General features: G+C 48.6%; 2 protein-coding genes across 2 annotated transcripts in view; both read right to left on the reverse strand.

Moving 5' to 3' along the window:
• Positions 1–4910, reverse strand: part of ARHGEF18 (Rho/Rac guanine nucleotide exchange factor 18) — a 51196-nt gene extending 46286 nt beyond the window's left edge. The window contains exons 1-2 of the mRNA XM_050910538.1: positions 4828–4910; positions 4541–4634 (exon numbers count right to left, since the gene is read on the reverse strand). Coding sequence (XP_050766495.1) covers positions 4541–4616 — 76 coding nt within the window. The 5' untranslated portion in view covers positions 4617–4634; positions 4828–4910. The remainder of the gene's footprint in view (positions 1–4540; positions 4635–4827) is intronic.
• A 10456-nt stretch (positions 4911–15366) lies between these two features.
• INSR (insulin receptor) overlaps positions 15367–27217 on the reverse strand; it is a 51535-nt gene continuing 39684 nt past the window's right edge. The window contains exons 10-21 of the mRNA XM_050910568.1: positions 26878–27079; positions 21907–22178; positions 21553–21695; positions 20712–20871; positions 20288–20387; positions 19960–20027; positions 19511–19740; positions 19054–19164; positions 18816–18975; positions 17875–18004; positions 17497–17631; positions 15367–15817 (exon numbers count right to left, since the gene is read on the reverse strand). Coding sequence (XP_050766525.1) covers positions 15463–15817; positions 17497–17631; positions 17875–18004; positions 18816–18975; positions 19054–19164; positions 19511–19740; positions 19960–20027; positions 20288–20387; positions 20712–20871; positions 21553–21695; positions 21907–22178; positions 26878–27079 — 2066 coding nt within the window. The 3' untranslated portion in view covers positions 15367–15462. The remainder of the gene's footprint in view (positions 15818–17496; positions 17632–17874; positions 18005–18815; positions 18976–19053; positions 19165–19510; positions 19741–19959; positions 20028–20287; positions 20388–20711; positions 20872–21552; positions 21696–21906; positions 22179–26877; positions 27080–27217) is intronic.

Consider the following 27217-nt stretch of genomic DNA (forward strand, 5'->3'; position numbering starts at 1 on the left):
AAACCATCGCATGACTCACGGAGGCCTTTTATTCCTTCGAGATACATACAGCTGAGGCGAATGGACAAAAGCCAGGCTGTTGGCCGAAGCACCGTGGTGGATCTCTGAAGATGCAGAGAACAATAGCAAAAGACTGTAAGCGGCCGTATCTACCCAATGGGAAAAAACGGCAAGAAACTGCTAGAAACCCATCATACTTCAGGAAAGCCAAGTATAAAAACATTAATATGAGGAAGATATTGTTAAAAAAACGCACTCTTGGAAACCTTGCATCCTGCTGTGGGTTTTAATGCTCTGCAATGCAGCCAGAAATTGCGTGGTGCCAACTAGAAAAAGGCAGCAAACGTGAGGGAGAGTTTGGAGGTTTGTTCCTTGGATCCCGCTGCACGCTGCGGATGCCAGATTTTCTGTTTTAAGGAGTGTTTGGTGTGTTTAAGTGTGTGCGATAATTTCAAGTGAGGGTCTATAAATAATATAGAAAGAAAGCACTCTCTGAAGGCATTATTTTAATTAAGGGTTTTCTAACTATAAAAGCAGGGAAAACCTGAAACAGGCTTTCTAGCAAGGTTGTAGAATTTACTTCACAAGACATTTTTAATTAATAGATGAATTCCTGCCCAGGATGTCCTCGAGCCACATCTATAATGCTCTATCTGTAAAACTGGCAGAGGTTTAGTGAGCTATTGAACATCACCTTTTGCTTTCCTCAGATGCACCTGGATTGCCTCTATTCAGCTTGCAATCAAAAATCAGCATTTGGAAGTGAATACCCATTGGAACCAGCGCAGGTTTTGGCATGAGCTTGTAGGAAACAGCAGCCAAAGATGTCAGCGGGCAGTCGAAGCCACCGAACCCCCAAAACAGGCTGGGATGAAGGCTAAGGCAGAACAGACCCAAGGGGAGCAACCAGGTGGTGGGGAGGGTCCCAGGGGGACTGGGACAAATGGTGCTTCCCCTCAAACAAGTCCAAGGAATGAAGAAAAAGGAGATTCCCTGCTCTCGCCATCCCTTGCAGCAGCGAACTACCCACAGAGAAAGCAGCAAAGCCCTGAGAGGCAGCAGGGATGGAGCTGCAGGAGCTGACAAGCGCTGTGGCCTGACAGAGGCCAGAGCCCTGGCCCGCAGGTTTAGCTAAAACAAAGAGGTTTTTTCCTCCCAAGCAGGGTCCGGTCATCCTGCCAAGGCTACTCTGGGCCAGCACCAGGCTCCAGCCTGCAGCTCTGAAGTGGATCCCTGGAACAGAGTCAGCTCCTTGGAGGCCTGGAAAATATTCCCTGTGCTCTGCCTGTGCCACGCAGGGCTCAGGATTTGGCCAAGACATAGGCTGCAGTCAACAGACCCCCTCCAGGCCCACCAAACGACTTATATCCTCCTCGGAGACTTCAGACACTCACGTTCAACACGCGATAAATCAGGTTTTGCAGCCAGCCTCCGGTGAACTCGGCGGCAGTGGCCGTTAGGCAGCAGCACGCGGCGCGCACGGGGCTACAGCGATGGGGAGACCATTTTAGGCAATGTGTGAGCACCAGACGCAACAATTCAGGGCTCCCCGCATCTAACGCCTCAGTCGGTTGATGCTGGGCTGGCACCACGTCTAGAGCTGAGCTGTGCGGACAACTCGGCCAAGTGGGGCTGCTGGAGGGGCTCACGGGGGAAAAAAAACGCTTTCAGGCATCAGGTTCTGGCATGATGAGCAAGGAAGGACCAGCGTGGAGCACGCACAGGAGGGAGGCAAATCTGGGGGGCTGTGAACATCCCTATATCCACGATCGAAGTGGTCACGCATATATCAGCAAGTATGGCAAACTCTGGAGCCCCTCGAGTCTCCTGGACTCTGCGCTCCAGCCTGTTTGGAAGGACCCGTGCTCTGTCTAGCTGCGGCGTGGTGCTAAGGGGAAGGGGCATCTCAGCTCCTCAGGCACTGGCAGGCAGCGGCGTTCACCTTTACTCAGCTGAAGCTGGAGATGGGATGACAAAATGACACTTTCAAGAACATACGCTGTTTGCTTTAGGAGAACATTAAGCAGATTAGGTATTGCAGTTGCTTAATTCGCCTCTGGCTGGGAACCATAAAAGGTTATTGCTGCAGGGACCAGCCTCATCGGAGGAATTCCCAGGGCAGAGCTGGGGGAAGAAGCGTCGCTGGCTGGGCCGGGCAGGTCCCTGCACAGGAGCGGGGCTCTGCTGCACTTTGCCAGAGCTTCCCGGCAGGCGAAACACAACTCTGGGCTCCTGCGTGGGGAGGAAGGAAGTAGTGACAGGCGTCCACTGCATGTGACAGTCTGGGACCGTCTCGGGGGTTTTGATGCTCTGGGGCCAATGGGATCAGCCAGCGGAGCTGGTTTGTCTAAAGGAAGAAAACTCCATGCTGCTGTAACTGCATGCAAGGCCACTGGGCGCCCAACAAAGATTTAAATATTTCCATTTCAGACCTGCAGTTGAAACCTCCCTCCTGCAACTGCCTCTGCTGATTTCCCTCGGACGGGCCGGTCACTGGAGATGCACCCGCACGTGTCACAGCGGGAGACAGCACCAGAGCAGCCAGCGCTGGAACAAGCTCTGCCAGCAGCGGCCCGTCCTCACCCCCCTGCTCCGCTGCTCGGCGCAGGATGCTGCAGGTCCCTGAGGGACCCTGGAGCCAGGCTGGCGCTGGCAGGGGAAACATCAGAGGAAACATGGATGTGAGCTCTCGCCGTGCAGATCACATCCTTCAGGCATCAAACACTCTCTGCATTTCCACTGGGGAAAGGCCCCACCAAACGCGGCGGGACAAAGGCACTGGTCAGTTCTGCTATGTGAAACAATCCCAGGAGGAAGGAAAGACTAGAGCGTCTTGGCATTTCCCAGCAATCAGGGGTAGAGACTGTTGGGAAACCACAGAGAGTGTCACGGACAAGAAACAAAAATTATTCAGTCTCCTCCTGGCTCCTGCCCTGCTGGCCCCGCACCAGCTGCCCTTTACGTACCGCCCTTGCAGGATGTCCAGAGCTATAGGGTAAAACCTCTGTAAAGCAAGTGCTAAACTCGCTGTGCCAAAATCGGATGAAGTGCAGCCCTTCGCCTGGTCTGGGCCCCACATCATCGGCCGTTGGCAGCGGTGGGAATTGGCTCATGCGGCCCAGGCTGGAGGAGGGGAGAAGATAAGCTGTCCAACACTGTAACATACTGTACAGCGAGCTGCGGTCTTATCAGCGCGTTTGGGGCCTGGGTTTTGGGCATGAAGGGCCAGGGGAGGTGGGGGCCAGCACAGTCCTCAGCTCACTCTCAGCTGAAGGGTCTCGGCGGGGCTGAGAGGGATTTGCAGCCCCTCTGATACTCTTCAAGTCACGCTAAGAGTCACCGTGCGGCTTCCTCCAGTGACTCTGCCAGGCACTGAGGGAAGGTCCAACGCGGACCAGCGAGTGCTACGGTGCAGAAAGCCAGTGCCAGGAGAGGAGCTGAGCGAGGCCCCAACGTTTTGTGCCTGCAGCACACACCCCAGCGGGACAAACTGCTCTGGAAGCAGATGCTGGGGTGAGAGGGCTCTACCCAGACACTCTCCAAAGCAGCCAGTGCTTGTGAGCACTGTGAGGCTGATTTATTTATTACAGAGATTAGCCCACCTGAGCCTTCCCAGTGAGCCCATAACTGCCCAGCAGGCCCAGCACTGGGGAGGTTGGAGTGGGATGTCCTAGCCGGGGCTCACCACAGATCAGAGCCTGCATGACCCTGCCTCCTGCTCTGAATTAACCTTCCTTTGACCGTTCAGTTTGGATCTTGGTCTCCTGCACATCCACGTCGGAAGAGAATTGGGCAGGGGGAATAACAAAGGAGAAAGAGCATCAAGAGCTGTAATGCCACAGACAAAGGTACCCCAAAGCATCAGCCTGAAGGCAGTGTTTGCAGGCAAGGACAGCAATGTCCAGGTCCTCCGGGACTGCAAATGTCCCGCTTCCTGGGGCTCTCACTTCCCTCTTTCCAAGTCACGGCACTGCATGCAGGAATGAGGCCGGTTCACACCATTGCTGGCATTTCCCATCCCTGCTGTCGGACACTGTGAAGCCCAGCCGGTGCCACACAAACCGCCACGGCTCAGACTATGTTCCAAACACGGGGGCTCTGCTCGTCAGCCCTCTCTGAAAGACTGGAGGAATCTTTTCCGTAGCATCTGCTCAAACACCAAACTCTCGACATAAGGCTCAGCCCTTGCCAGGCAGCCGTGCAGAGACAGCTGTCTGCAAACACTGGGACCTCCAGCTCACTGGCAGCAACGAAACAGATTTATTACAAAACCAGAAGGCTGATATTTAACCCATTACCCAGCTCCTAAAAGCATTTATGTGCCTTGAAAAGAAGATGAAGTGGAAGGAAAAGCATTAACCAACACTTACGCAGTGTCCCCTGCAGAGAGGAGCGGGGTGCACCCAACACCAAGCCCTGCCCGGGGACCCCAGCACTCTTTGCTACCTGCTCGTCCGGGACAGGCTCTCCTGACCACCCTGCAGCAGCCCAGCTCCCGACACACAGCTCAGGCTGCTCTCCCCGCACACAAGGCCATTACCTCGCTTAAAGGACCATCTCTTCTTCCAGCGCTTCGAAAACGATGGCCAGGAGTGGTTGAGCAGCGAGTCTGACATTTGGGAGCCCTCCGAGCCCTGCGCAAGGTAGAACCCCAAGTAGGAGACGACAGCACAGAGCACGGCAGAGCTCAGCGCGGTTTAAGGCAGCACTGCAGGCTGCAGCCCAGGGGCTGCCAAGGGGGGAGTGGAGAAGCCAAGTGTTTTGTCAGAAGTATCAGCTGATGGAAGCTGTAGCCAGAGAGAAATTCCTGGTCTCTGGCATTCCCACCTGTGTGACGGGTCAGTGACTTCCTACAGCGGGGCCTGAGGATTAGTGGCCCCGGAGCGCGCACAGCCCCTGAACGCTGCTTGAGGCTTGCAGATAGAAACTGAAAACAAGCTGTTAACACACCATAACCCCCTTCCCCTCTCTGCCAACACCTCCCTGCTCCGTTCACGACTATCAGCTGTCAGCCTGACAAACCGCCACCTTTAAGGCAGTTCTGCAGGGGCAGAACCTTCACCTGGGTAAGAGTCACCTTCACCTTCAACGCAGGTGAAGAGTTAAGACCACAGGCTTGATATTTGCACCTTTGGCATCATTTTCAGGTGCCACGGCAGAGCCTCTGCAAGGGAAGGAGTGAGACCCTGTCCATCCGCAACATCAGCGTCATCTTGCAGCTCGCAGCAAGTCCCCATCCCCTGGCAAGGACCTTTCCCCAAGCCCTCCTCAGCTCTCCCACGCAGGGAGGCAGGTGGGAGCTATCTCAGCTATCTCCAGACTGCCCCAAGAGACCAAACTCCCCACCCTGAGGTCTCCAAGCCCACTGCTCCCGATCGGCACCAGCCCCGCAGCCCAGACTGGCTCCAAACTTTGCTCCCAACCCTTCGATTAGGCTGAAGAAGCTGAGTTTTACCCCAGTGTGGCTGCTGGGCTCCTGGGCCAGACCGAACCTTCTCCCCACTGTTCAGCTCATGCTTGCGGCCTCGCTGAGCAGAGCCCAACCAGTTTGGGAACGGCCACAGGCACCTCCACGGCGTAGAGCCCATGCTGGGCTGGTGGTATGCAAAGGCAGGTGGCGAAGAGCATTTCCTTCACCCGGCCACAAACCCCAAAGCGTCATCTGCCCAGCACAACCCTCCCCACATCCCCTCTGCTTTGATCTCCCCGATAACACGGGTGCCCAGCCCTGGAGTGGGCAGTTTGGAGGGGGATTTGGGGGAGCCAGGCGCAAACCCCTCTTGTGCCCAGCCCAAACCCAGCTGTGGGCAGTGCCAAGGTGTCCTTGCAAACCTTCAGCTGTGGCGCAGCAGGAGCCAAGAGCAGCACCCGTAGGGTGTTCAGCCACCCCAGTGCTGCCCCAGAGCCAGCCATGGGGACACGCTGTGGGTTAAACCCCGACCTCATCTCCTCCTCTTCACTCGCAGCGGAGTGAAGCTCCTTGTAGGCTGAGGCTCTTCAGCGCATGTTTTGCCTTCAAGCGTGTGCAGGGGGAAGGCTGAACGAAAACCAGGACTTGGACTTTTGGCTCCAAGACAAGCTGCTTCCTCAGAAGGCCTTGAGGAAGATGAGTGACAACCCCGTTGTCACAGGATGGAGCTCGTGCAGAGAGCGACTTACCCTGAGGGCTGGAGGCATCTCTCCGGCGGGTTCCCCGTGCACGCTTGCACCTGACAGCCCTGGCTTCTTCTCCAGCTGCTGGAGCAAAGTGAGAAGCGGAGACTCATCGGGGAAGCAGCAGCCGTGCAGCCGGTTTGTTCACAGGGGCCTCTGGCTCAACCATCTCACCGCTTCCCCTTTCCAACAGCACAAACAAACCCGCCTCTCCCATGCTGCAGTTCCTTCGACGGCAGCCCCGGTGCTGCCCCGATGCTCGCTCCCACCCTCACAGGGGTCGGGCTCTGGGAGGATCCAGCAGAATCGCCCAGGGGGTCGTGCACCCCGAAGCGCCCAGTGCAGGGGCCCGTAGCGCTGCTGAACCAGCAATGGCTGCGAGGACAGCAATTGCCGCAAACTGCTTCCTGTTCCGTTCAGAGAAAAACCGCTTGGTGTGTGCTTTGAGAGCCTGGCACACATGGGCTGCGCCTGCGGGCTCGTTGCACCATCGCTCGTTAGCCTCCTGCCAGGGGCAGCGAGGCCTCACACGGGGCTCCTGTTAACGAGTCCTTTGTCTTTGCTGTCATGGGTTGACCTTGGGCAGCAACAGACACCCCGAAGCCCAGCAGGTCTCAGTCTTACACGGGGTGAAGCGATAGCAAAGCACAGAAACGCCTGGGCTGGCCATATTCATCCGTGCAGGTGAGAGACAGGCACTTCAGCTCCCAAAGCGAGCGGGGTGATCCCCCTGCCCTGCCCTGGCCACGTGCGGTCCGGCAGGCAGAGCCCCTGGCACGGCCCGGGCTCAGGTTTTTCGGCACAGCCGTTCGCTCCTTCCCAACAAGCCCCGTGGGCTGATGAGCGCACGCTCCTCATCCCATTGCCCCGAGCGCACGCCAACCCCAGCCAAGCCCTAATCAGAACAAGATCCGCTCACACTCCAATTACTCAGAGACCGCAGCTTTGGCAGCACTTGGAATAGCAATTACCCCGTGCTCCAGGAAACCACAAGAGCAAAGAGGAATTAAGGTTTAATTTCTCTGAAGTCCACAAGAGCTCGATGAGTATCAGAGATCAGGGCTGCTCCTCAACACCAGGCAGCTGCTCCAGCTGACGGGGTGGTGAGTTGTCCTCGGCTCGAACGAGGACGAGATCTTCTCCTCCTGCCCAGTGCCTGACATGGTTTGGGGGTTACCAAAGCAGAGCTGTGCAGGCAGCCTGGAAGAGCGATGAGGGATAACGGCATGAGGGCTGGCCGAGCCTCGGCAGCCTCTCCACAGCATCCCAGAGAGCCCAGCAGGCAGCAAACCTCCCGTGACAGCAAGTTCAAGCTTTGTGGCTTTGCTTAATTTTGCATTTTAGGATCCCCAGAGAAGAAGCCTGTGCCAGAAGAGGCAATTCCAAAACATCTTAAAATACCAGTTTGTATCTCATCGCTCCCATGGTGAGAGAATTCCAGATGGGCTTAGAAAAGGGCTGAAGCCCGGCTGAGCTCCTTGGTGTGCCTGGAACAGGCACGGGACAGTGGGCAAGAGCAGGGCCAGCTCTGGTTGCCTTGTCCAGTCCCATGTTCAGAGGCACTAGGTGGCATCAGCACCGCACGCTTTCTGTTCAACCACCATCATCATCTCCCTCCCAGCCCATCCCAGCCCTGGGCTGAGGTGCCTGAGGAAACAGTGACTGGAATTTGTCAGGGCCAGGGGCAAGGAGCGCAGCGAGGATTCACCTCGACCCCTCTGAAAAAGATCACGCTACTCGCTTTTATAACAATTAATTGCGTGAGTGTCAAACAATATCCCTGGGGTCCTCCGGAGGGGCAGGTCGGAGAGCAGAGCTCCGTGCGGGTCCAGAGCAGCCCCAGACACGTTCAGGTCGGGCAGGGAAAGACCAGCACCAGGGCCGAGGTGTGAAGAGCCAGAGCTAGAGCACAGGCTGTCAGCCGGGGAGCTGGGCGACTCATGCTGGGGCTGGACAGAGCCCTGGGGAAGGAAATATTAAGCCAAAACGATTAATTCCACCAGGTGCATTGCTGCAGCATCCCGCCCGGCCATCGGCCCCCGCGAGGAGCCGGCATCGGCAGCCGCTCCCGTGCACGTCGTCGCTGGGGAAGGGGCTGCTCCTGCAGGCGCGGGCGGTGGCAATCCCGAGGCGACGAGGAACAGCGCAACACCGAACGGTTTTGCTGAATGGAAGGAAAGCAGGGTATCTTAACTGAGCGGCTAAATACAGTGAGAAGAAAAATAGCAACAGTAAGTCCCCCACCTCATTGGTGCAGCTGATCAGGAAGGAAATCTCGCCTCTGGTGAAACAAAACAAGATTTAAGTTAAGACAGATTTTACACTTCCAGCGCAGCCTGCCGCAGAACAGGAGGCGAGACAGTTCCCGGTGCAAACGTGGTTACAGCTGCTCAGCCGCAGGACAGGGATGAAGCAGATCCTCAGACTTCTAATTTTTTTTTAAAAATTGCCTACAGGGAGGGAAGCCTGGGTCTGTGCACGTGGAAATAACAGAATTACATTACAGAGCAGCAGCTCTCGCCTTTTCAGGCAGAAGGAATCCCTTTGCCAATGTTTACCCGATGGCATCAGGCTGCCGAGAACCCCACAGCGAGGACGCAGCCCAGCGCGGATCGCCCAGGCCGTCAGGCAGAGGAGTTAAACTGGCTTCAGACCACAAGCCTATAATTGGCAGATCTGGGTTTTTTTTTTTCTTAACACCATTCATTTTGCAACTGAAAGTATTGCTTATTCCAAGATACGAATTTAGTGCTTTCTCTGTGGTAAAGCAGCATTCAGTGCTGCACAGACAGCAGACACAAAATGAACAGAGTTATTCTTGGATAATTTATTCAGAATTTTAATATAAACAGTTAATTGTTCAATATTCTGACAGCAAGGTTTTTTTTTTCTTAATATTCAAATATATTTTCTGTACATGTCACTGCTTGGCTCATATGAAAACATTGAAAAAATCAAGGGGGAAGGTTTTTCTTTTTTTTTTTTTTCCTTCCTTTTAAAAAAAAAAATCATGGCACATTTGATCCTTTATTTCAAACAAGAGGTATCTGCAAGACTATTTGTATTCTGGAACCTTAGATATGCAGAGAGAAAGGTGGGAACAGCAAGATTAAACAGAAAAAAAAAAAAAGACTTCACAGAACATCGCTTAACATGTAACTGAAACCGTCTTTAGTTTATTTAAGTGCAAGCAGAAAGCATTTGCTTTTGGCTGTGTTTGATAAAGCCGATGCCCAGTACCCCCACCCATGCAGGTCCTCAAACACAAACCAGTTACTGATACTCCAAGAATAAAACCATTCCCCAAACTAAAGCAAAAGGAAACGCTTTTCCTTTTTAAATAACATTCTATCTTTTCACATTTAGAAGCGGCCTTTCTAAAATTCTCCATCAGCCAAAATACTCCGAAGTATTCGGAAACGGAGACGGTGAAGCGTTGCCCGATGCTGCTGGGAGAATCTGGATTAACAGAAGCACTTTGGTATCAAGTCCAGCTCAGATCTCTCAGGTAATTAGTCCTGAGCTCAAGCTTTACTAGTGAGGCTGGGACTTAACAGGGGCTGGGACTCAGCTAAGCGAACGCATCTGTGCCCACATTTAAACTCCGCTGATGGTTCCTCTTTAGCTGCCAGAACTATCCCAGGTCCTCCCGGCCGGCCGGCCCCTGCTCCCACAGGGAATTCTTCTGGACTGAGAAAAAGAAACTATTTAGTGCCATCAGTTGGAACTCTGGACTCAGAACAAAACGACTACCAGAAACATAATTTCTTGCCGATTGCAACTCTGTTGGCAAAAAAATAACAACGCTGTAGGAGTTAACACTAACTTTATTATACAATATTTAAAAATTCATTTCTCTACCTGTCCCCTTATAGCTTGCATTGTGCTGCAGTTAATTTGCTGAAACTGCAAGAATAAGTGCTTACTTTCGAGAAGGACAAGCAATTTCATTTTAAAAAGAAATGCACATTTAATGACAGATTTGCTAAAACCAGTAGCTTTAGAATTGCTTTTGAACAGTCAGGTTCCTCCAAAAGTCAACTGTACGATTGGCTTCACTCTTGTGATGCTCGTAACAAGGCAAGCCGGGACAGAACAGGTTGAACACGTTAATGCTCTTACACCAACATTCACATACAGAATCCAAGCAGAGTTAACACAGAGCCAAGCAGAAGGTCATAAAAAGGCCAAATTCAATTAAGTCCATACAAATACAAAACTAATCTTATTTTGAATTTCACGTATTTCTGAAGTAACTATTTCTTGATTCCAATCCATTCAACAGCTCCTTCCCCGCACCACGCGCACAGGAAACTACGAGGGGCATCGGCTGTTTCGCGGAAGGGACCGGGTTCCTGCGCATCTCCCCGCGGCGGCGGGCAGCTTCGAGGGAGGCTGGGACACAGCGAGAGGATCAGAGGGTTTATCTGCAGTTTCTTGCTCACTCCAGGCTCTGAACCGATCTCACATGGATCACGGGAGCACCTAGCACAGCCTTGAGAGTAAGGTTTGTATGGCACAACGATATTTTACTTTCTGACTTGTAAAACAAGGTTCCAGTCTTGGTATCGGGAATCACTGCTCGCAGTGAAGGGCCCGGAGTACCTCAGGGTCCGTCTTCATATTGCAGCGATGTTAAGAGGGAAGTCGATTGCCTCTCTCCCTCCCCTAAAACGGAGGCTCGAGAATAACCGACACAGCACCCTTCTTGCTCCTGTCTTTTCCTATTTGCCTTCATCGTAGTCAGGTCAATAACACAGTAAGTGACTCTGAGATTTTTCCAAAGAGATACCAACATTATATGCAACATACTAAAATTCAGCCAAGTGTCCCATCGCTGTAATACAAATTTAGGAGGAAAGAGATACACTACCCATAAACTTAAGAGTACCCTTTAGCAACCTAAAAGCAGCCTCTTCCATACCAACACAGCTGCTTTATGATCAACAGAAAACATCCTCCTTGCAGCGTGGTCTAGTTCCCATCACCTTTCCCAACCCAGTGCTGGCACAGAGTTTATGTTATTAGCTCTTCTATTTTACAACACAATAGAGTATTTACAAGCAGCCAAGAAAGACACGTTTCTAACCCAGCAGCCAAGCTTTGCAATGCTGCACTGTACTGCAAGAGAAGTACCAGATTTGCAAGAGGCGTTCAGGAAGTGGCAATTGAATTTAACACGCAAACGTTTCTGAGAAACCGATCCAGTCTCACGCTTCAAACATTTGCTCAGAGAAAACACAGCAGAGCACAGAAAGCTGTTTCTCATGCATCCTGCTTCACCAGCTTTAGAGAGAGTGAAGGTCTGGCTAGTTGCTGGTACCCTCCCTGTCCCCAGACTGCGCACAGGAGGCTCCAGCTGCTCCTGAACAGGTTGAAGAGTCTGTCCTGCTGCCCAGCGCTGCGAGCGGGAAGTTCTCTGCCCACAAAGAGCAGGATCCAACCCTCCAACAAATACTACCTCAAGAAAAGAGCGAGCTTCCCACCTGCCGGTCATGGCTGCCCTCCTCCAGCCATTCTACCTGCTTTCCTGCGCTATCGCTTGGCTCCTCAGCAGCAGCGAGCGCTTGTGCTTCCGCTGCAGCTGCGGCATTCTCACCCCGACGGGGATCGTGCCGGAGCGAAGAGCAGCAGCTCCCCTGACGAAGGCACAGCGCACCTTCCTGGGCAGGAGTCCTTTGCAACACCCCGCACAGAGGAGGTTTACATTTAGCACGTGCAATCCCAACTTGTACGCGAGCCCCAGTGCCTCTGAACAGGTATCAGCGAGATCCAAGTGAGGGACCTGGGCATCCCCAGGGCGAGGATCTTCCAACAAGAGAGACCAAAGTGTCAGCTGCGGGCTGAGAGTAAAGGATTTTCCAGAAGGGAGAGCTGGGCTTTACAGGGGATGTTCATTTATTCTTCCTAATTCTATAGTTACGTGAGTGTCATCTTTAACGGCCACAAGTGGCAACTGCTAGTGTTATTTTTTTGTTTTTAAGAAGGGGAAAAACGGTATCCTCGCCACTAGTACCATACGCCTTTCCTCACCCTTGGCACAATGTAGAAAGGACGACGGGAATAATCTTTACGCAGAGTATTGGGTATAAACAACTGCTCCATGTGGTGCAGAGAGAAGATGACAATATGAGCCGTGCGAATGGACTGCCTGTCCACAAAGCAAAACACATACTCCCTTGTTCAGTGATCTGAGTGTTGCAAATCATGTGTACTCAGAGGGCCAACCAATATCAACTACACGTACAAGCCAGAGCCAATACAAGGTTCCAATGTTTGTTTATAGAAGAGATCTTCTATTCCCGCAGATACGATCACTGCAGTTCAAAATGTTATCAGAACAAGGACATGCTGGGAAAGGTTTATTTCAGGAGGTCACATCCTACCGGGAGGACTCCGGGTTACCTGTGCGCAGCGAGAAGGGCAGTGACCAAGATACCCCAATCCAACTCCAACCACGAGGGCTGGTCACAGTCCCTGCTCCACGCTGGCAAATACCGCTCCAGAAGGAAGCAGTCTACTCCTTTTAGGTCATTAGCTCACTAAAGTCCAAACATTGAAATGGCTCTTTTGTTCTTTTTTTTTTTTTTTTTTTTTTTTTTTTTAATCACAATAGAACTAAGAGGATGATATCAGAATATCAGATCCAAATTTGTAAATCGGTTCCTTTGGTCACTACCGCTCAGATTGGCGATGAACAGTGACGAGCTGTTCTCCTACCCCTTCCCTTCGGTGAATGGTCCCTAGTATTGGAATCAGCTGATATTGATTTTCCCTGATCCACAATAGGTCCAGACCAGAATATTTAAACAGGTTTAGAGGTGCGTAGTATTAAAAATATTGTTAAGAAACACTGAGGTAGACTGCACCAGAACAGGACAAAAATAATCCCACCACATCCACCTGCCAAGATTTTACGGATACAAATTTACATGTTCTGTGTGTTTAAGAAAACAAATTGTTGGTTTTTTTTTTTACAGTGTTTTATATATTAAAATAAATAAAAAAATTCTAATAAGAAAAACTTCTCTTCCTTAGAAAAGTGTGAGAATATGTCTTCTTTCCTGCAGTGTAGTATAGAGCTGCTAAACAGTTACTACTTTGTAAAGCAGAAGAAATGTAAACGAGGCCTTTTGAAATCGAAGGTTCTTACCCACGTCTGGACTGTCTATTTTCCATCTAACTTCGCGAGCAACCTGTACCCTCCACCTTTGTCCGAACCGACCGGGTTCAACCAGCGCAACAGCCCGACAGCTCGCGGTGGTGCACAGAGTCCGTCGTCCTCCCCTGACGTTGCACCGACCGGTTTAGCTACAGCGTGGCCGCGGGGAGCGGGCTCGCAGAGGCGCTTCCCTACAGACTCCAGCCCCCTTCATTCGCTTACAGGGAGAAATGAGCAGCACCGCCCCGGCTGGAGTAAAAAGCCACAGCCCAGCTTGGCGTCCCCACTCTCACCGAGTCAGGAGAACCTCGTTTTCTCCCGGCAGAGAACACAGACTGGCTCTTGGAGTTCTCCAGGAGGAGAAGCAGAGGACTGAGCATCCCTCTCCCCTTTTAAAACCACCTCCTGTATGACAAGGGCCTGCGACATCGATCATCTTCATTTCTTGCTTTAGCACTTCTCCCTGCCAGCACACTCCCTCATTGCTACGAGACACGTTTAATTTCACAATTATTTTCTAACATCTTATGCTAATCAGCTCTGTCTTTTACGCAAACAGCAGCAAAACAAAGCACAGTCCAGAAGACGAAAGCTGACATCCCGAAGAGCTGAAAGCAGTGGCTAATGCACGCGTCCTGGGAAGTCTGCAGGACGCAGCGCGGGTATCTCAGGAAAACATCGAAGGCCTGCAGGCAGCACGAGGCCAGACGCCTGAGCAGCAGCAGACAGGCAGCGGGTAGCTAACCACAGTCACATTCAGCTTCTGCTTCACGGGCAGAGCCAAGAGCCTTGTGCTCTCCCCCTTTCAGATTGGCTTCAGCGTCTCTTTTTTCGGTTCGAGTTCTTGCTCGTCCTCTCTTGCCGGCTGCTTCTGCGGCACAGCGCGCACAGAAGGCAAAGCAAGGGACGCGGGGGCAAAGGAGCAGCGGGACCGGGGACCGGGATGTTCTGGTGTCCTTTAGCCCCCAAAAACCAAGTGAAGTCCCAACTACTTTATCTCAGGGCTTCGACTGGAGCCAGCTGACTGCATTCTATAAATCATGAAACTGTATTGTAAAGCCCTGTCAAGTATAAACTTAACATGTGCTTTATAGCTCCTAAAAGGGTAATCGGCTAAAATTAGTTCATTCTGAAATCTTTGGACCACTTTAAGACCAAACAAGCCCCCAAATTCTCCCCTCCCCGAAAGGATCATGAACAGTCAATAATTTATATGAAGTTAAAATTTAAACTAAAGACATTTTTAAATATGTTACAACAAACAATATATATACTCAATGCTGTAAGGACAGAAAACTCCGTAGCTCGGGTCACGGGACTCCTACTTCGTTTGGTCTTGAAAGTACCCACAAATCTCAGATTTCTGCTCCTTTGGCTCCCAGCACGTTTTCCTCATTTGTTAATGAGAGAAAACCTACTCCCAAGAGTCCTTAGTATAAAAATAATCTGTTTAGGATTCAGTCACTCCAGGGAAATGGGAAAAAAAGATAAGTACACACTTCCGAGAAGAGGAAAGCTTCTGTGAGAACATACAAAACTTATGTACAAAAAAAAGAAGTGTATATTTTGCTATACATATACACCCCACATATATATACTGCACACACGCGCACACACACACACGCACGCACCCCTGGGATTTAACCCATTTAAAAAGTAGGAAAGCAGCAGCTATTGGTCAATCTGAGGATCTGGCGCGTCCGACTGATGTGTTGAATCCTTCAGCTGTAGTGAAAAGTATGCCTGAAAGCCTGGAATTCTACTGAAAATGCTTTTGTCCTGCAGAAGTTTTGTTCCGCACCGTTACGCTGTAGCTCAGATACCAGCAAATTTCACGTCTTTTGTTGGCAAATGTGGATGCTCCTCCTTCAGTTTAACTTACATGGTCGCTTCCTGTTTTGAAACCATGGTTACAGAAGGGACAGCAGCCATGGAAACCTCTTCCATTTATGTTCACAGATAAGTCCACTGACAACCAGTCAACTTGGCAAAAAAAAAAAAAAAAAAAAAAAGTATTAATCATAAGATGATTAAAAATCTGAAGAGTTTGTAGATGTGTGTCATACACTGTGGCAGCAATAACAAGAGTCCTGAGATCTGTGGAGGGGGAAAAAAGCAGACACAACCCTTGGGCCAAACAGGAAGCGTTAGGAAGGACTTGACCTGGGCATGGAGAGAATCCGCCCGTTTTTCTTGCCACCGTTCATGTGAGTGTAAGGTATGTGCTCTTCGTAGTTCCCCTTGAGAGCCATGGAGGGTCCGTTATCCCGCCCCAGGACTTTGTCCCTCTGCGAGTACGAGGAGGGATCGAGGGGAATGCTCTCCATGTTCTCAAAGTCCATCTCGTACTCCTCTGTTTCCAGAGGTTTGTTCTCCTCACTGTAGAAGAACGAGACCTCGTGGAAGCTGGGGTGCAAGTCCTCCTTCAGCATCTCGATGATCTCGATGAAGGTGGGGCGCATTTTGGGGTTGTACTGCCAACACATCTGCATCAGGCTGTGCCTGGATCGGGACAAACAAGAGTCAGGGGGAGGAAGAAACAATTTCACGTAGGCAGGGCTGGCACAGACCAAGACTGGTATCCGTGTCGGACCACCCACCCACCCACCACACATGCTGCTCCTCTGACACTCCGAGTTGTTTGTTCTCTTTCCAGTCTCCGTATTTGCCTGTAGATCCTGACACTCCTTTTTCTCTATTTCTGTCTAGATCAAAAATTCCTTCCAATTCCTTCAATTGTTCTTAACTCGGCTTCCGAAGGAAACAGGGCTGCAGTTCACATACTCTGTGTATGCGCGCACGCACTTATAGCCAGGTCACAATTTTTTAATTCATTCAATTTTAATTTTAACTCAGCCTGAAAGATAACAAAGCGTCTAAAACTTCAAGGAAAATAGGAGGCTGTGCAGAGGACAGAGGTCCTGTAAACATCCCACCCAAAAGAAAGGCTGCAGCAAGAGGTCATATGTTATCAGACACCATGGAGAAAGAACTTACAAGTACAAATAAAGTTTCAAACTGGAGTCTGTAACTGGCCACGGGAGACAGATGTCCAGGACAGCAGGCTTTTTTTCATAAGGATACTCACAAAACATGTTTATTTTTGACTCTGGAAGCACTGTTTTGGCCAGAAGCGGGCTGGGGTAAGAGGTTACCAGAACCAGCGAGTTACCATCTGCGTTCCCTCTTCCAGCCAGGGCTCCTTCCCCTCACCGCTGCACGCTGCTTCAGCAGCGACTCCTTACACCCTTCTGTCGAAACGCCCCAGCTCAGGTTAAACACTTAGGGATGGGATTTTTTTAATTACTCGGAGGGAAGCAGGTTAGGGAGCATCTGGGTAGGCAGCCGTGCTGGCAGACCTGGGGACGCAGGAACCTCCAGACAGTAAACGTCACCAGCAGCTGCAGAGAATAACCCTTAACCCTGGCGCAGGAGAACGGCTGGCTTCAGTTTGTAATCTCTGCGAGGTGTTTGTCACTGTCTCCACACAGTGCCCTCTTTTCTCCCTAACCTTGCAGGCAGCCTAGCCTTGTACTTTCAGTGGAGCAATGAGTCTGCAACAGAAATGAAAAGGCCTCAGACATGATAAACAGCTCTTGGCTCAGCACAGCATTCTCCTGCCTCTCCCTCCTCATTAGCCATAAATTGGATTTCTGAAAATCAGCGGTAAAAAGCTGCTGTAATTCTCAAGACTATTTACATAGTCTAGAGAGATGAATTACAGAAAACCTCAGCAGACCTTGGATTAACAAGCTGCTCTCCAGCCTCTGTAGCCACGTGGACGCAGATGGTGGCCAGGCTTTGCGACGTGACATAAGCCAACTGCCATCCCCTAGTTTGTAGTGGAGGAAAAGCATTTTGTTTGGGGCCATTGATACAGTGCTTATTTGTATTTTAAACCTTTTCCTGTGCTTTGTCCTTCCTTCTCTTGAGTCTGTACTCACAGTGTAAGGTCCAGGTTGGTTTAATTTCCCTTCTAGTGGGGAAGAGCTCTAGCTTTAATTCCTGAGTCACTAAGGCTGCATCGGTTGAATTTCTGAGAGAGGCGGCTCACTAAAGGCTGTTTTGTTCCTCCCCAACCAAGAAGAGGTAAAGAGGTGCCACACGTGGGGCCACCTTTGTTGGCCACACTTCAGTTGAAGAGCGCAGCTTGGCCGATTGTCCCCTGCTTTACTACTTACAGCCTCTCCGGGCAGTTGTCCGGCTGATCCAGGTATCCTCCATCCATGACAAACTTTAGCACCTGTTCGTTGGAGAGTCCCTGGTACGGCTGCTCTGCTAAACTGCTGATTTCCCAAAGGACAACACCGAACGACCTAAGAAAGAGAGAAGGCTCCTGGTGAGAATCAAACACCCTGGAGATCTACAAGTGATAGTCTTATTTTGGAGAACACATACTTTAAAAGAACACGACTATATTTTTAAGAAGAGGGTTTCAAAACAATGTTTTTGTTTTGTCTGTACTCGGAAGAAGTCAGCAACTCACAATTTAAACTATGCGTGTTAGAATAGTGAGCTCTTGAGCTGGAATCCATCTGGGATTGCAGAGTACAACTTACCACACATCGGAATAAGCAGTGAAAACACCATCCTTTAATGATTCGGGTGCCATCCACCGCACAGGCAGCAGTCCTTTGCCTCCTTTACGGTAATAATCTGTCTCATAGATATCTCTGGTCATGCCAAAGTCTGAGAAAAGCAATTGGGATGTGTTAAATATCTCTCCTTCCGTGCTACTTTTACTGTGCAACATCTCCAGATGAATGTTTCCTTCCTTTGACGCCAGGCTATTTTCATACACCCAGTAAGCCACCTATGCCCAACTTGCAGTCATTTGTCACCTTGCGATTAACGTTCAAAACATTTTCCTTTTCCTTGCATTTTTTTCTACAGAGCCGTGAAAGAGACTCCAGAGTTAAAATTTTTAGTGACAGCTTCTATTCTAAACATTATTTTTATTCATCCTCTTTCAGTAAAACAGAGCTCTCTTTGCCCTGAAATCCCGCTGCCTTGGCTTTAAGTCCAAAGAGGTCTGAAAAACCACCACGCTGTGGGGTTTTGGTTTATTTTTAAACGTTATATTTACTTATTTCTAAAAGGGTCTGGGTTAAAAAGTGGTTCTTGTGGAAGATAAATGACTTTTAAAAGGCACCTGACCTAATGATAGGAGCATCAACGCTTGGTTTGTTGTACTGAACACCTTCTTTGTCATAATTCTCATGAAAGCAAAGAACAGTGAGATAACCCTAGGCAGCTTAGGCTGGAAAGGCAATAAACTTTTTGGATAGACATCTGAGAATAGAGAAGGTGAGAAAAGCTGCTCTTCTTACTGAAGTCCATACAATTCTTTCACAGGGAAGAAAAAGAGAGGAGTGTGCTGCATTTCCCAAGGTAGCCAGTGAACATCACCTCCGTTTGCCACATTGGTCTTGGGCTTCATATATTTGCCTTTACAACAAATACGACCCACAGAATTACCTTCTGATCACACGCTACATACCTCCAATTTTTACGGTGAAGTCTTCTGCAACCATACAGTTACGAGCCGCAAGATCTCTGTGAACAAATTTTTTGGCGTTCAGGTAGGCCATGCCATCAGCAATCTCTGCAGCCATCTGGATCATTTCTCTCAGCGTTGGTGGCGGACGACCAGGGTTATTCTACAATAAATAAAGAAGTATGAAAAACCAAATCAAGTTACTCTGTTGCATAAGAGACTCCCTCTCTCCTGTCTTTACCTCAGCATCAGGTCTCAAAGAGCGAAGGTAACTTTTCAAATCTCCGTGTGCCATTAACTCCATGACCACCAGAGTAGGTTGCCCTTTTGAGACCACCCCGAGGAGGCGAACCTGGAAAAGAAGTGAGAAATTCCCTCAAGGTTGTGTCCGAACACACCGGGCAGAGCCCAGCTATGAAAAGAGGGGGTTGCAGCAAAGCCAACACCCCCTGAAGAAGAGCTCAGAACAGCACCACAGAGCCTCGTCACGCTGAGAAGTTCTGAAAGAGCAAAAGTGAAACGATGCAGGCAGATGCATTTTATGAAATATCACATGGAAAGATCCCAGCTCTTTTTGACCAACTGCCTCTGCAGACGGGCTGCTTTTGTAAGCTGACCGCCAAGCTTTGAAAGCACTAAAGAACTATTAGTTATGTGATGGGACTTGCTAATCATCTGAGGCACCCAGGGATCCTTACCACATGATGGCAGCTGAACCCTTTCATCACAGAAGCTTCATTTAAGAACTCGATGCGCTCACGGAGGCTGGCTGATTCGTTAACAGTTTTCACAGCTACTCGAGTCTCCGGCTCTCCCTTCACTATGTCCTTGGCGATTCCTTCGTACACCATGCCGAAGGAGCCCTGTCCCAGCTCTCGGAGGAGAGTGATCTTGTCTCGTGGAACCTCCCATTCGTCAGGAACATAGACTGTTGAGCAGAGGGAAACATTTCGGAATTGAGCAAGTATCTTTTGAGGGACATTTCTGTAGCAGCCTTGTTTAGCACTGCCACAGGATACTACGGGTATAAATTTAAAAAAAAAAAGACTAGAAAACTCCATAAAGACAATGCCAATCCCATACTGCTGCACTGTCTGAATGACTGCACAAGAAATAAGTCACTGAAGAAAGCCCTCATTGTTCTCACCGTCACTGGCGCTGAGATATTCAGGGTTAGAGGATGCGTAGAGCGGTCCAGTTGGTCCTTCGGTTTGTCTGGAAGAGACACAAATTCTTCAGCACATTTGCAGGCTTTGACACGTTAGCACCGAAGGCAGTTTGATTAATTCCCAAAGCATGCAGCAAATACAAACTGTCCTGGTTTCCAAAGGCACAAAATATTTCCTAAACTAAATTAATGTTGCAATCATTACCTAAATTAGAAAATAAACACAGACTTATTCCCAACAAATAAACAAAACCTTTGGATATAAGTTTTGCTTGTTGTGGTGAAAACAACATAAAATTGCACTCACCTCTTTTTCACAAGCACGTAAGCAGCTCCAATAATTCCAGCAATTATTATAGCAAAAATAATCGGAACAATTATAACAGCAATATTAGGCTGAGCATTCACTAAGAAAGAAAGAGAGAGCTGGAGGTATTACACAGGTCCAAAATCCAAGTCTTTTCCTCAATAAAATCTCCCCCTTGAATAAATTGGAACAACCATGAAACTAGAGGCTATTTCAGATACAGAATGCAGGGCTGGTCAGAATGAGAACTCACGAAGAAAAGCCACACGTTTCTAAGTAATTTCAGTTTCTTGAAAGTAGATGTATTGGTAAAATATTTTATGACCCCCTACAGTTCTCTGTGCACTGCTTGCTAAACCCCCATCTTCCAAAAATAACCTGGGTTTCTATCAGGAATTAAATGTTGAAAATAAAACGAACTCACAATAATCGGCCACATAAAAATAGGTAGGTTCTGTCCATGAGCCATTTCCAGCCAGTGATGTAGCTCGTATACGGACACTGTAGTTTCCAGGCTGCAGTCCACGGAGTTTACAGCCCTGCTCGCTGGCAAAATGCTTACGGGAAACGCAGTAGTGTGCTTCCTGCGGGAGGAGGGAAGAGGAAGGCTGCGTTACGCTACCTCTGCAACAACCCAGAGCTCTGTAACAGCATACTAGGATTTCTACCTCGCCTCCTTGTCTGGCAAATGCACACAAATAGGGCTTTCACGTGCTCAGGTCTTTTCCAGGATAGTGGTTTGTCCTGGATTTGCATTTTACAGTTTAGTAGTTCAGATTACAGAGAGCATATGCCATTTGCTGTACTAGACCTCAGCCCTGAAATCTGACCTGGGCTGGCAAGCCCTCCTACCCACACGGTACTGGCATTCTGCACGGGCAGCAGGGCTGCCCACAAGCTCTCTGGCTGCTCAACGCTTTCTTAATTTCTCTAAGCAACTTCCATTTAGATGTATAGTTTCTGTCCTTCTGTGAAATAAAATTCCTAAAAAACCTCCATGCGCAAAGCTGGCAAATTAGAGAAGCTTATTTGGCAAAGAGGCACCATAGAGGCAGATTTTTATTTCTCGATGTTCTCCCAGACAGACTTCCAGAGGATACAAATTCACTAGTTAAGTTTTCTGTCACGTTGGTTCGTGCACAAGGAAACCAGAGAGGACAGACCACCATACGCACGAGGACCATTAAGGACCAAACAGTCCCAGACTCCCAGGCGGAGCTACTTCTCCAAACGTGCTGTGCTAAGGGCCAAGCAGAAATTCTCACCTCTGTCTCCCCAAGACGTCCGTAATTCACTTCATACAGCACAATAAGGCCATTTGGCTCCTTTGGTTCTTGCCACTTCAAATGCACGGTATTTTTTTCAGCCAGTTCATGGGTAACTGGACCGACGATGTCATCAGCCTTAGCTAGAACCAAGTTCATGATTAATAATAGTTTTATTTCATGTCTTTGGCAAAATTCAAAACTGCCAATACTTCATCCATCATCCCTTCCTATCAGGACATAAAGATAGCACCAGTCCTACACGACGTTTCGGTACTGCAGCCGGCTCCCATAGAAAAAGCAGCATTTTGAGAACACTCATCAACCCAAAGCAAAGCTCAGGAAGATAATTACCTTCTGGCATGGTCCGGGCACTGACATAAGCTGCAACGCTGCATCGGGATTCCTGAGCATCGTGGTTACAAGCGTGGAGCTCAATGCGATACCCCGTGAAATGCCGCAGGCCTGAGATAACCAAAGACTCCTTAGACTTAACTTTTTCAAAAGGTTTCTGCTCCTCTGCATTCTCAGATGCTGCTGCAGAGTTGTTTGGAGAGGATGCGATGGTGGGTATCACCACAGTGGCATTTGCCACAGAGCCAAGGTCTCTTCGTTTTCTTGATGGCCTATTAAATAATACAGATTACAATGTTATTTGTTATATTCAGTGTAAACACATTCATCTGAAAAGGAAGAGTTAAAATGGGAGAGCTCAGAGTGCCGCTGAAAACTCAAATTCAAGCCTCGTATTTGCAATGCAGCAAAGAAATTCACGACTTCGGTTTTGGTTTTTTTTTTTTAAACAAGCAATCTGTCTTACCCCCTGTAATGCACATAGCTTTTTAAAATTATGTATCCCTGGGACTCTCCCTGCACAACTTCATACAGGGAAAAAAAAATAAAAATAAGTAAGTCCAAGTCTAAAGCATTTGCTTGAGAATCCACGTTCTTCTAGATCCTCTCAGCTGAATACAACTTTACCAGGTTGCCTCACGGATGCCTTGTACAGTGTTACAATGCTTTGGATTTCATCTCCTACACGTTCTAGCTTCGAGCAAATGAGGTCGTATCACAGCCCCCAACTCTGATGACCTTAGATGGGCCACGTGTTCCAAGTGTCATACACTTGCATTTATAGAGCATAAGACTAGTTTCACAGCTCACTGGAATACATCTGCCACTCTGAACCCGAAGGCTGAATCTAGACAGACAGATAGATAATTTTAACCTTTTCCTGAGACACCAAATCTATTACGTTCTTTTCAACAGACGCATTTAAAACTCGCAGATTCAGATTACTTATTAGTTGTGTGGTTTTGTTAACCAAATATTGCCTCTCAAATTACTGCACTTCAGTCTGAAAAGCAATTTTTTGCAGTTGTAAAAACAGAACGGGCAGTGTGATCCTGTCAACTCCCCTGTCTGCAAGTGAGTGCTACTAGCCAACTTTAATGTCAGATTTTGTCAGTAAATAAACAGAATAAATTCAACAGAATCAAGAACCATTCACAAGTTCCATTTTCTTGGGAAAAAAAAAAAGCAACAAGTACCAAAACAAAACTCCTCGTTCTAACGCTTTATGTCCTGCCACACATTTGCCACGAGGAATTCCAGGTTGGGAACTAACCAACGTGGTGAATCAGTAATAGTATTTAGTTACACAAAAGGAATTAAAGCCATTTGAAAACCGGACCATGTATTTTAAGGGGATGATGATCTTTTTTTGTGTGTGCATGTGTGTGCAGCTATTAAAGGGTACAAAGAGTGACCTGAACTGAACCCACACTTGAGGCATCTCCAGTCTCTAAAAATGTAACAAGCTGTTGAAGCAAATCTTTGCTGCTGAACTGAACTTTCCACTGCCACCCTCTGACTACCAGGCAAATGATTGGCCAACTACAGCTACACCGGGGGATCAGGGCTTTGTCTGCAATTCCCAGCTCCGTTCCCTGCTGTTATCTCTCCTCCAACGGCAAACGCAACCAGCTGGAAAGCAGATTTTCAGATTTCCTCAAACTAAACATCGGGTTGTACACAACAACGTAAGCATATTCAACCACGTGATGAAAAACTGGGATGCCAAACGGCAGGTTCAGCAGAGCACATTCCAGTTTTTAGTTTTCTCTTTCTCTTAATCACTAATTAACTCATTTTGGAGCTGCTGTTGTCTCAGCTTGTGCATTGTTCTGAACGGTGTCCCCTAACAATGGGGCAGAGTTCAGAGACCCAGGTCTGGGTCATGCCACCTCCCTCGTTTGGAAGGATTCTTTACGGTCAACCAGAACCTTGTTTGGACTTAAAAGCAAAGCTACACGCCACTGTTTACAAAGTGTGGATTCAGCTGTTCCTCGTGTTCAAGAGAATTTTGTTTTTCACAAGTAAAACAGTAATTTGACCACTGATGCAACACAGAGTAAAATGCAAGAATAACTTCTTCCTTCTCAAGTAACAGAAAGCAAGAAAAACTTTTGAAGCTGTAAACCCCAATCTTCCCATATTTATTATCCTGGATTTGCAGCAATTTTCTTGCCAAATCCTCTGCGTTTTCAAACATCTGATGTCTTCCCATAGTTGTCCCAGTGCAATTTTCATTACGGCCGTTTCAGTAGCTCCAATGACCTTCCCTGTGAAATACTCAGATTCAGGTTCCTTCTCCTCCTACTGCTGGAGACTATCAGCGTGTGTGAGGTTCACAGAAGGATGGAAGTGACAACTCATCACATGCAATATGGCCTGTGCTGGGGGATTTAAAGAAATGCCTTAGCTAGCTTAAGCCAAGCTTTTCCACACACCTGAAACCAGCCCAGGAACCGCTGGCCTGTCTTCCCCCTTGTGCTGGCAAAAGCATTTCTATATTTGTCTGTACAATTAATTGGACTGAACTGGGAAACCCAGAAAAAAAGTTACTTTTATTGTGAGCCATCTCCCAGATCTTGTTCACTCTGGAACCCACTAATTGTAACGGCACAAGTGTGTGTGACAGGGGGTCGGGGGATAGCGACAGAGAGAAAAGTGAGACTGCTTCTGCTGCAGTAGTGATGGTGGAGAGTATACATGAAATTACATCCTGAATCGCAGCCATTTAGTTCCCCTCTGCCTCTCAGGACTTTTATTACTTTTGAAATCTTTCCATGCTTTCCACAGAACCACGGAGCGGCGGAGGTTGGAAGGCACCTCTGGAGATTGTCTGATGCGAGCCCCTTGCTCAGAGCAGGGGCAGCTAGAGCAGGTTGCTCAGGACCACGTCCAGTCAGGTTTTGAATATCTCCAAAGATGGAGACTCCACAACCTCCCTGGGCAACCTGTTCCAGCATGCAACCACCTCTTTGCTCCAATCTGTGCAAAACTTGTTCCAATATAAGAGCAAATAACACAGGAAAGAAGAAACAAAGCATCAGCTGCTGATGGCCACTTTGTTCAGCTACAAAGGGACGTTAACAAAGCACGTGGTGTAAAGATACCCGCTAGCTCTGACTGGGAAGGTGGGTATGGCAAGAAGCATTTAGAAACTTCTAGTTTGCCTTGCCAGTGCCAGAGCAAATTAACCCGCAAGACTTGCGACAGTATCTCCTAGAGTAGCTAATCAGCCGTGCACAGGGGGAAGGAACAGCTTCCGTGATTTCCAGAGGGGTTCTGAGCAAGTCAGGTGAGATCAGACCCGGACTATGGCAGAGCACGGCAGATCCGCAGCAGAGCCTCGTACAGACTGGATACTGCCCAGGGATCGGATAGCTGGGAACAGGACAGGAGGAGAAAAATGGCACATGGAAAACAAGGAGACAAGACATCGGGGGAGTAACTTCTCAACTGCTCTGTCTTCTGCACCCCTGCCATCTCATATTCCCTGCCGGCCTCATCTGTGAGATTCCTCCCCGTGACTGGCAGAAGGCTTCTTATCTCAAGGGGAGTCCACACAGTACCTCGAGAGAGGTCAATACACTATCAGGAGCTACATAAAAAGAACCTGAAGTAAAACACACTTCATGTGCAGTTGCCAGGCTCTAGACAGGCTGCCCTATGAGCAGGCAATAGGAACGGTATTCACAGGAAAACTAACTCTAATTTACGTTGCCACAGCCTGGAGCCTGTCAGAAAAGACAAGCCGGACGCATGCCAGCAGGAAGGTATCTTTACTGCTGACTTATAACAGCAAAAGGGGCTTGTATTAAAACGATTAGTTAGCGTAGGGAAATGGAGATTTCTTCCTTAGCAGGCTGACAAGGTGGCACATCCTGGTGATTGGTTTCTTCCTAAAATACATACCCCAGAAACTGGCCTGAGAAGCATCCTGGGCTGACTGCACAACAAAATTGAAAAAAAAAAAAAAAGAAACAAAAAGAAACAAAAAAAGAAATCATTGTCAGAATTGTCTGCCTACATCAAGAAGCGTTTGGCTTGTGTACATGGCTTGGTTCTCCTCTGCTTTTGAATATGGTGTGTGCTGGCATCACTTTGGACACTGAAACTTGTCCTTCTGATCAGCACTAACAGCAAAGAAACAGCAATAGGAGTGACTCTGCACAAGCTTCCAGGTGACAACTGCAGGCATCAAACCAGGCTCGCAGAGAAGAGACCCTGTCTGCTAATGCACTCAATAATAAAAAATGTTCAGTGCAGTAACATAGCTTTTGTCAAGCAGCTGCAAATAAATGTTTATTAGCTAAGGGCAGTAAGCAGAGAATAAATTTAGAGCACAAAATGCATGACAGTGAAGAGGGTAAATCGTTACAGACTCTAACCTGATTCCCAGTGCTTCCTCTGTAAGTTGCATATGAAGTGTGAAGACATTCAACACCGCTTAATGTGACACTGTGTGTGCCATTCAAAACAGGACATTCACCACCCACAGCAGTTGCATTCCTCATGGTATTGGAGGTATTTCCCAGACTAAGTGCAAGGAAGACCGCAAATACCATGCTAAAGGACAAGGCTGTGGCATGGTAAACTTCCCTTTTTCTTTTCAACTGGATGAAAAGCGAGACCACAAAATTTGACGACAGAAAAAACCAGCTATTTTTGGCATCATACAAGTTTAAGTGAGCTGCAGGCATTTAGCTATTTGTTAAGGATTCTCACTTCATTCTCAAGCTGAGGAGAATTCAGAGACAGGAAATAAGAGCAGGATCTTCCAAATCTGTAGTAACATCAGCTGTAGGTGCTCAGCTCTCACCAGTCTCTCACATGCATATTCAGCTGGACTGGACAGCCTCATGGAAGCCCAGAGAGACTGGCAACATGGCCGTGTCCAGCCCAGTATTTTTGTTTAGTAATCAGTTACCTTTCTCTACCCCTGACTAGCTGGGCAATATTATGTGGTATTCGTACCTGGGGACAAAAACCTCGTTGTGAAGATAGTTCTCAAATGTCTTGCGGAAAGCAGACTCTTCCAGCTCCTTTTGTATTTGAGAGTCTGTTTTAGGACAGGAACAACATTCTCCACTGACATCCTCATTTTCACTTTGATTATACTTCTGAGGGTCTTCGGATTCAAAAGGAGGAGACCATGTCCTTGAGGGCAGTTTTAATCCTATGGACAAAACAATTTTAATATCACTCATGCTTGACATGGTAGAAGCAGATGTTTGATCCTACAAAGATCCAAAACGAGTGTATACAAGATTCATAGCACCTTTAGGCATCCTGATCTTTCATATCCAGGGCCAGG

This window comes from Gymnogyps californianus, chromosome 24, assembly GCF_018139145.2.
Source record: "Gymnogyps californianus isolate 813 chromosome 24, ASM1813914v2, whole genome shotgun sequence".
NCBI lineage: Eukaryota > Metazoa > Chordata > Aves > Accipitriformes > Cathartidae > Gymnogyps > Gymnogyps californianus.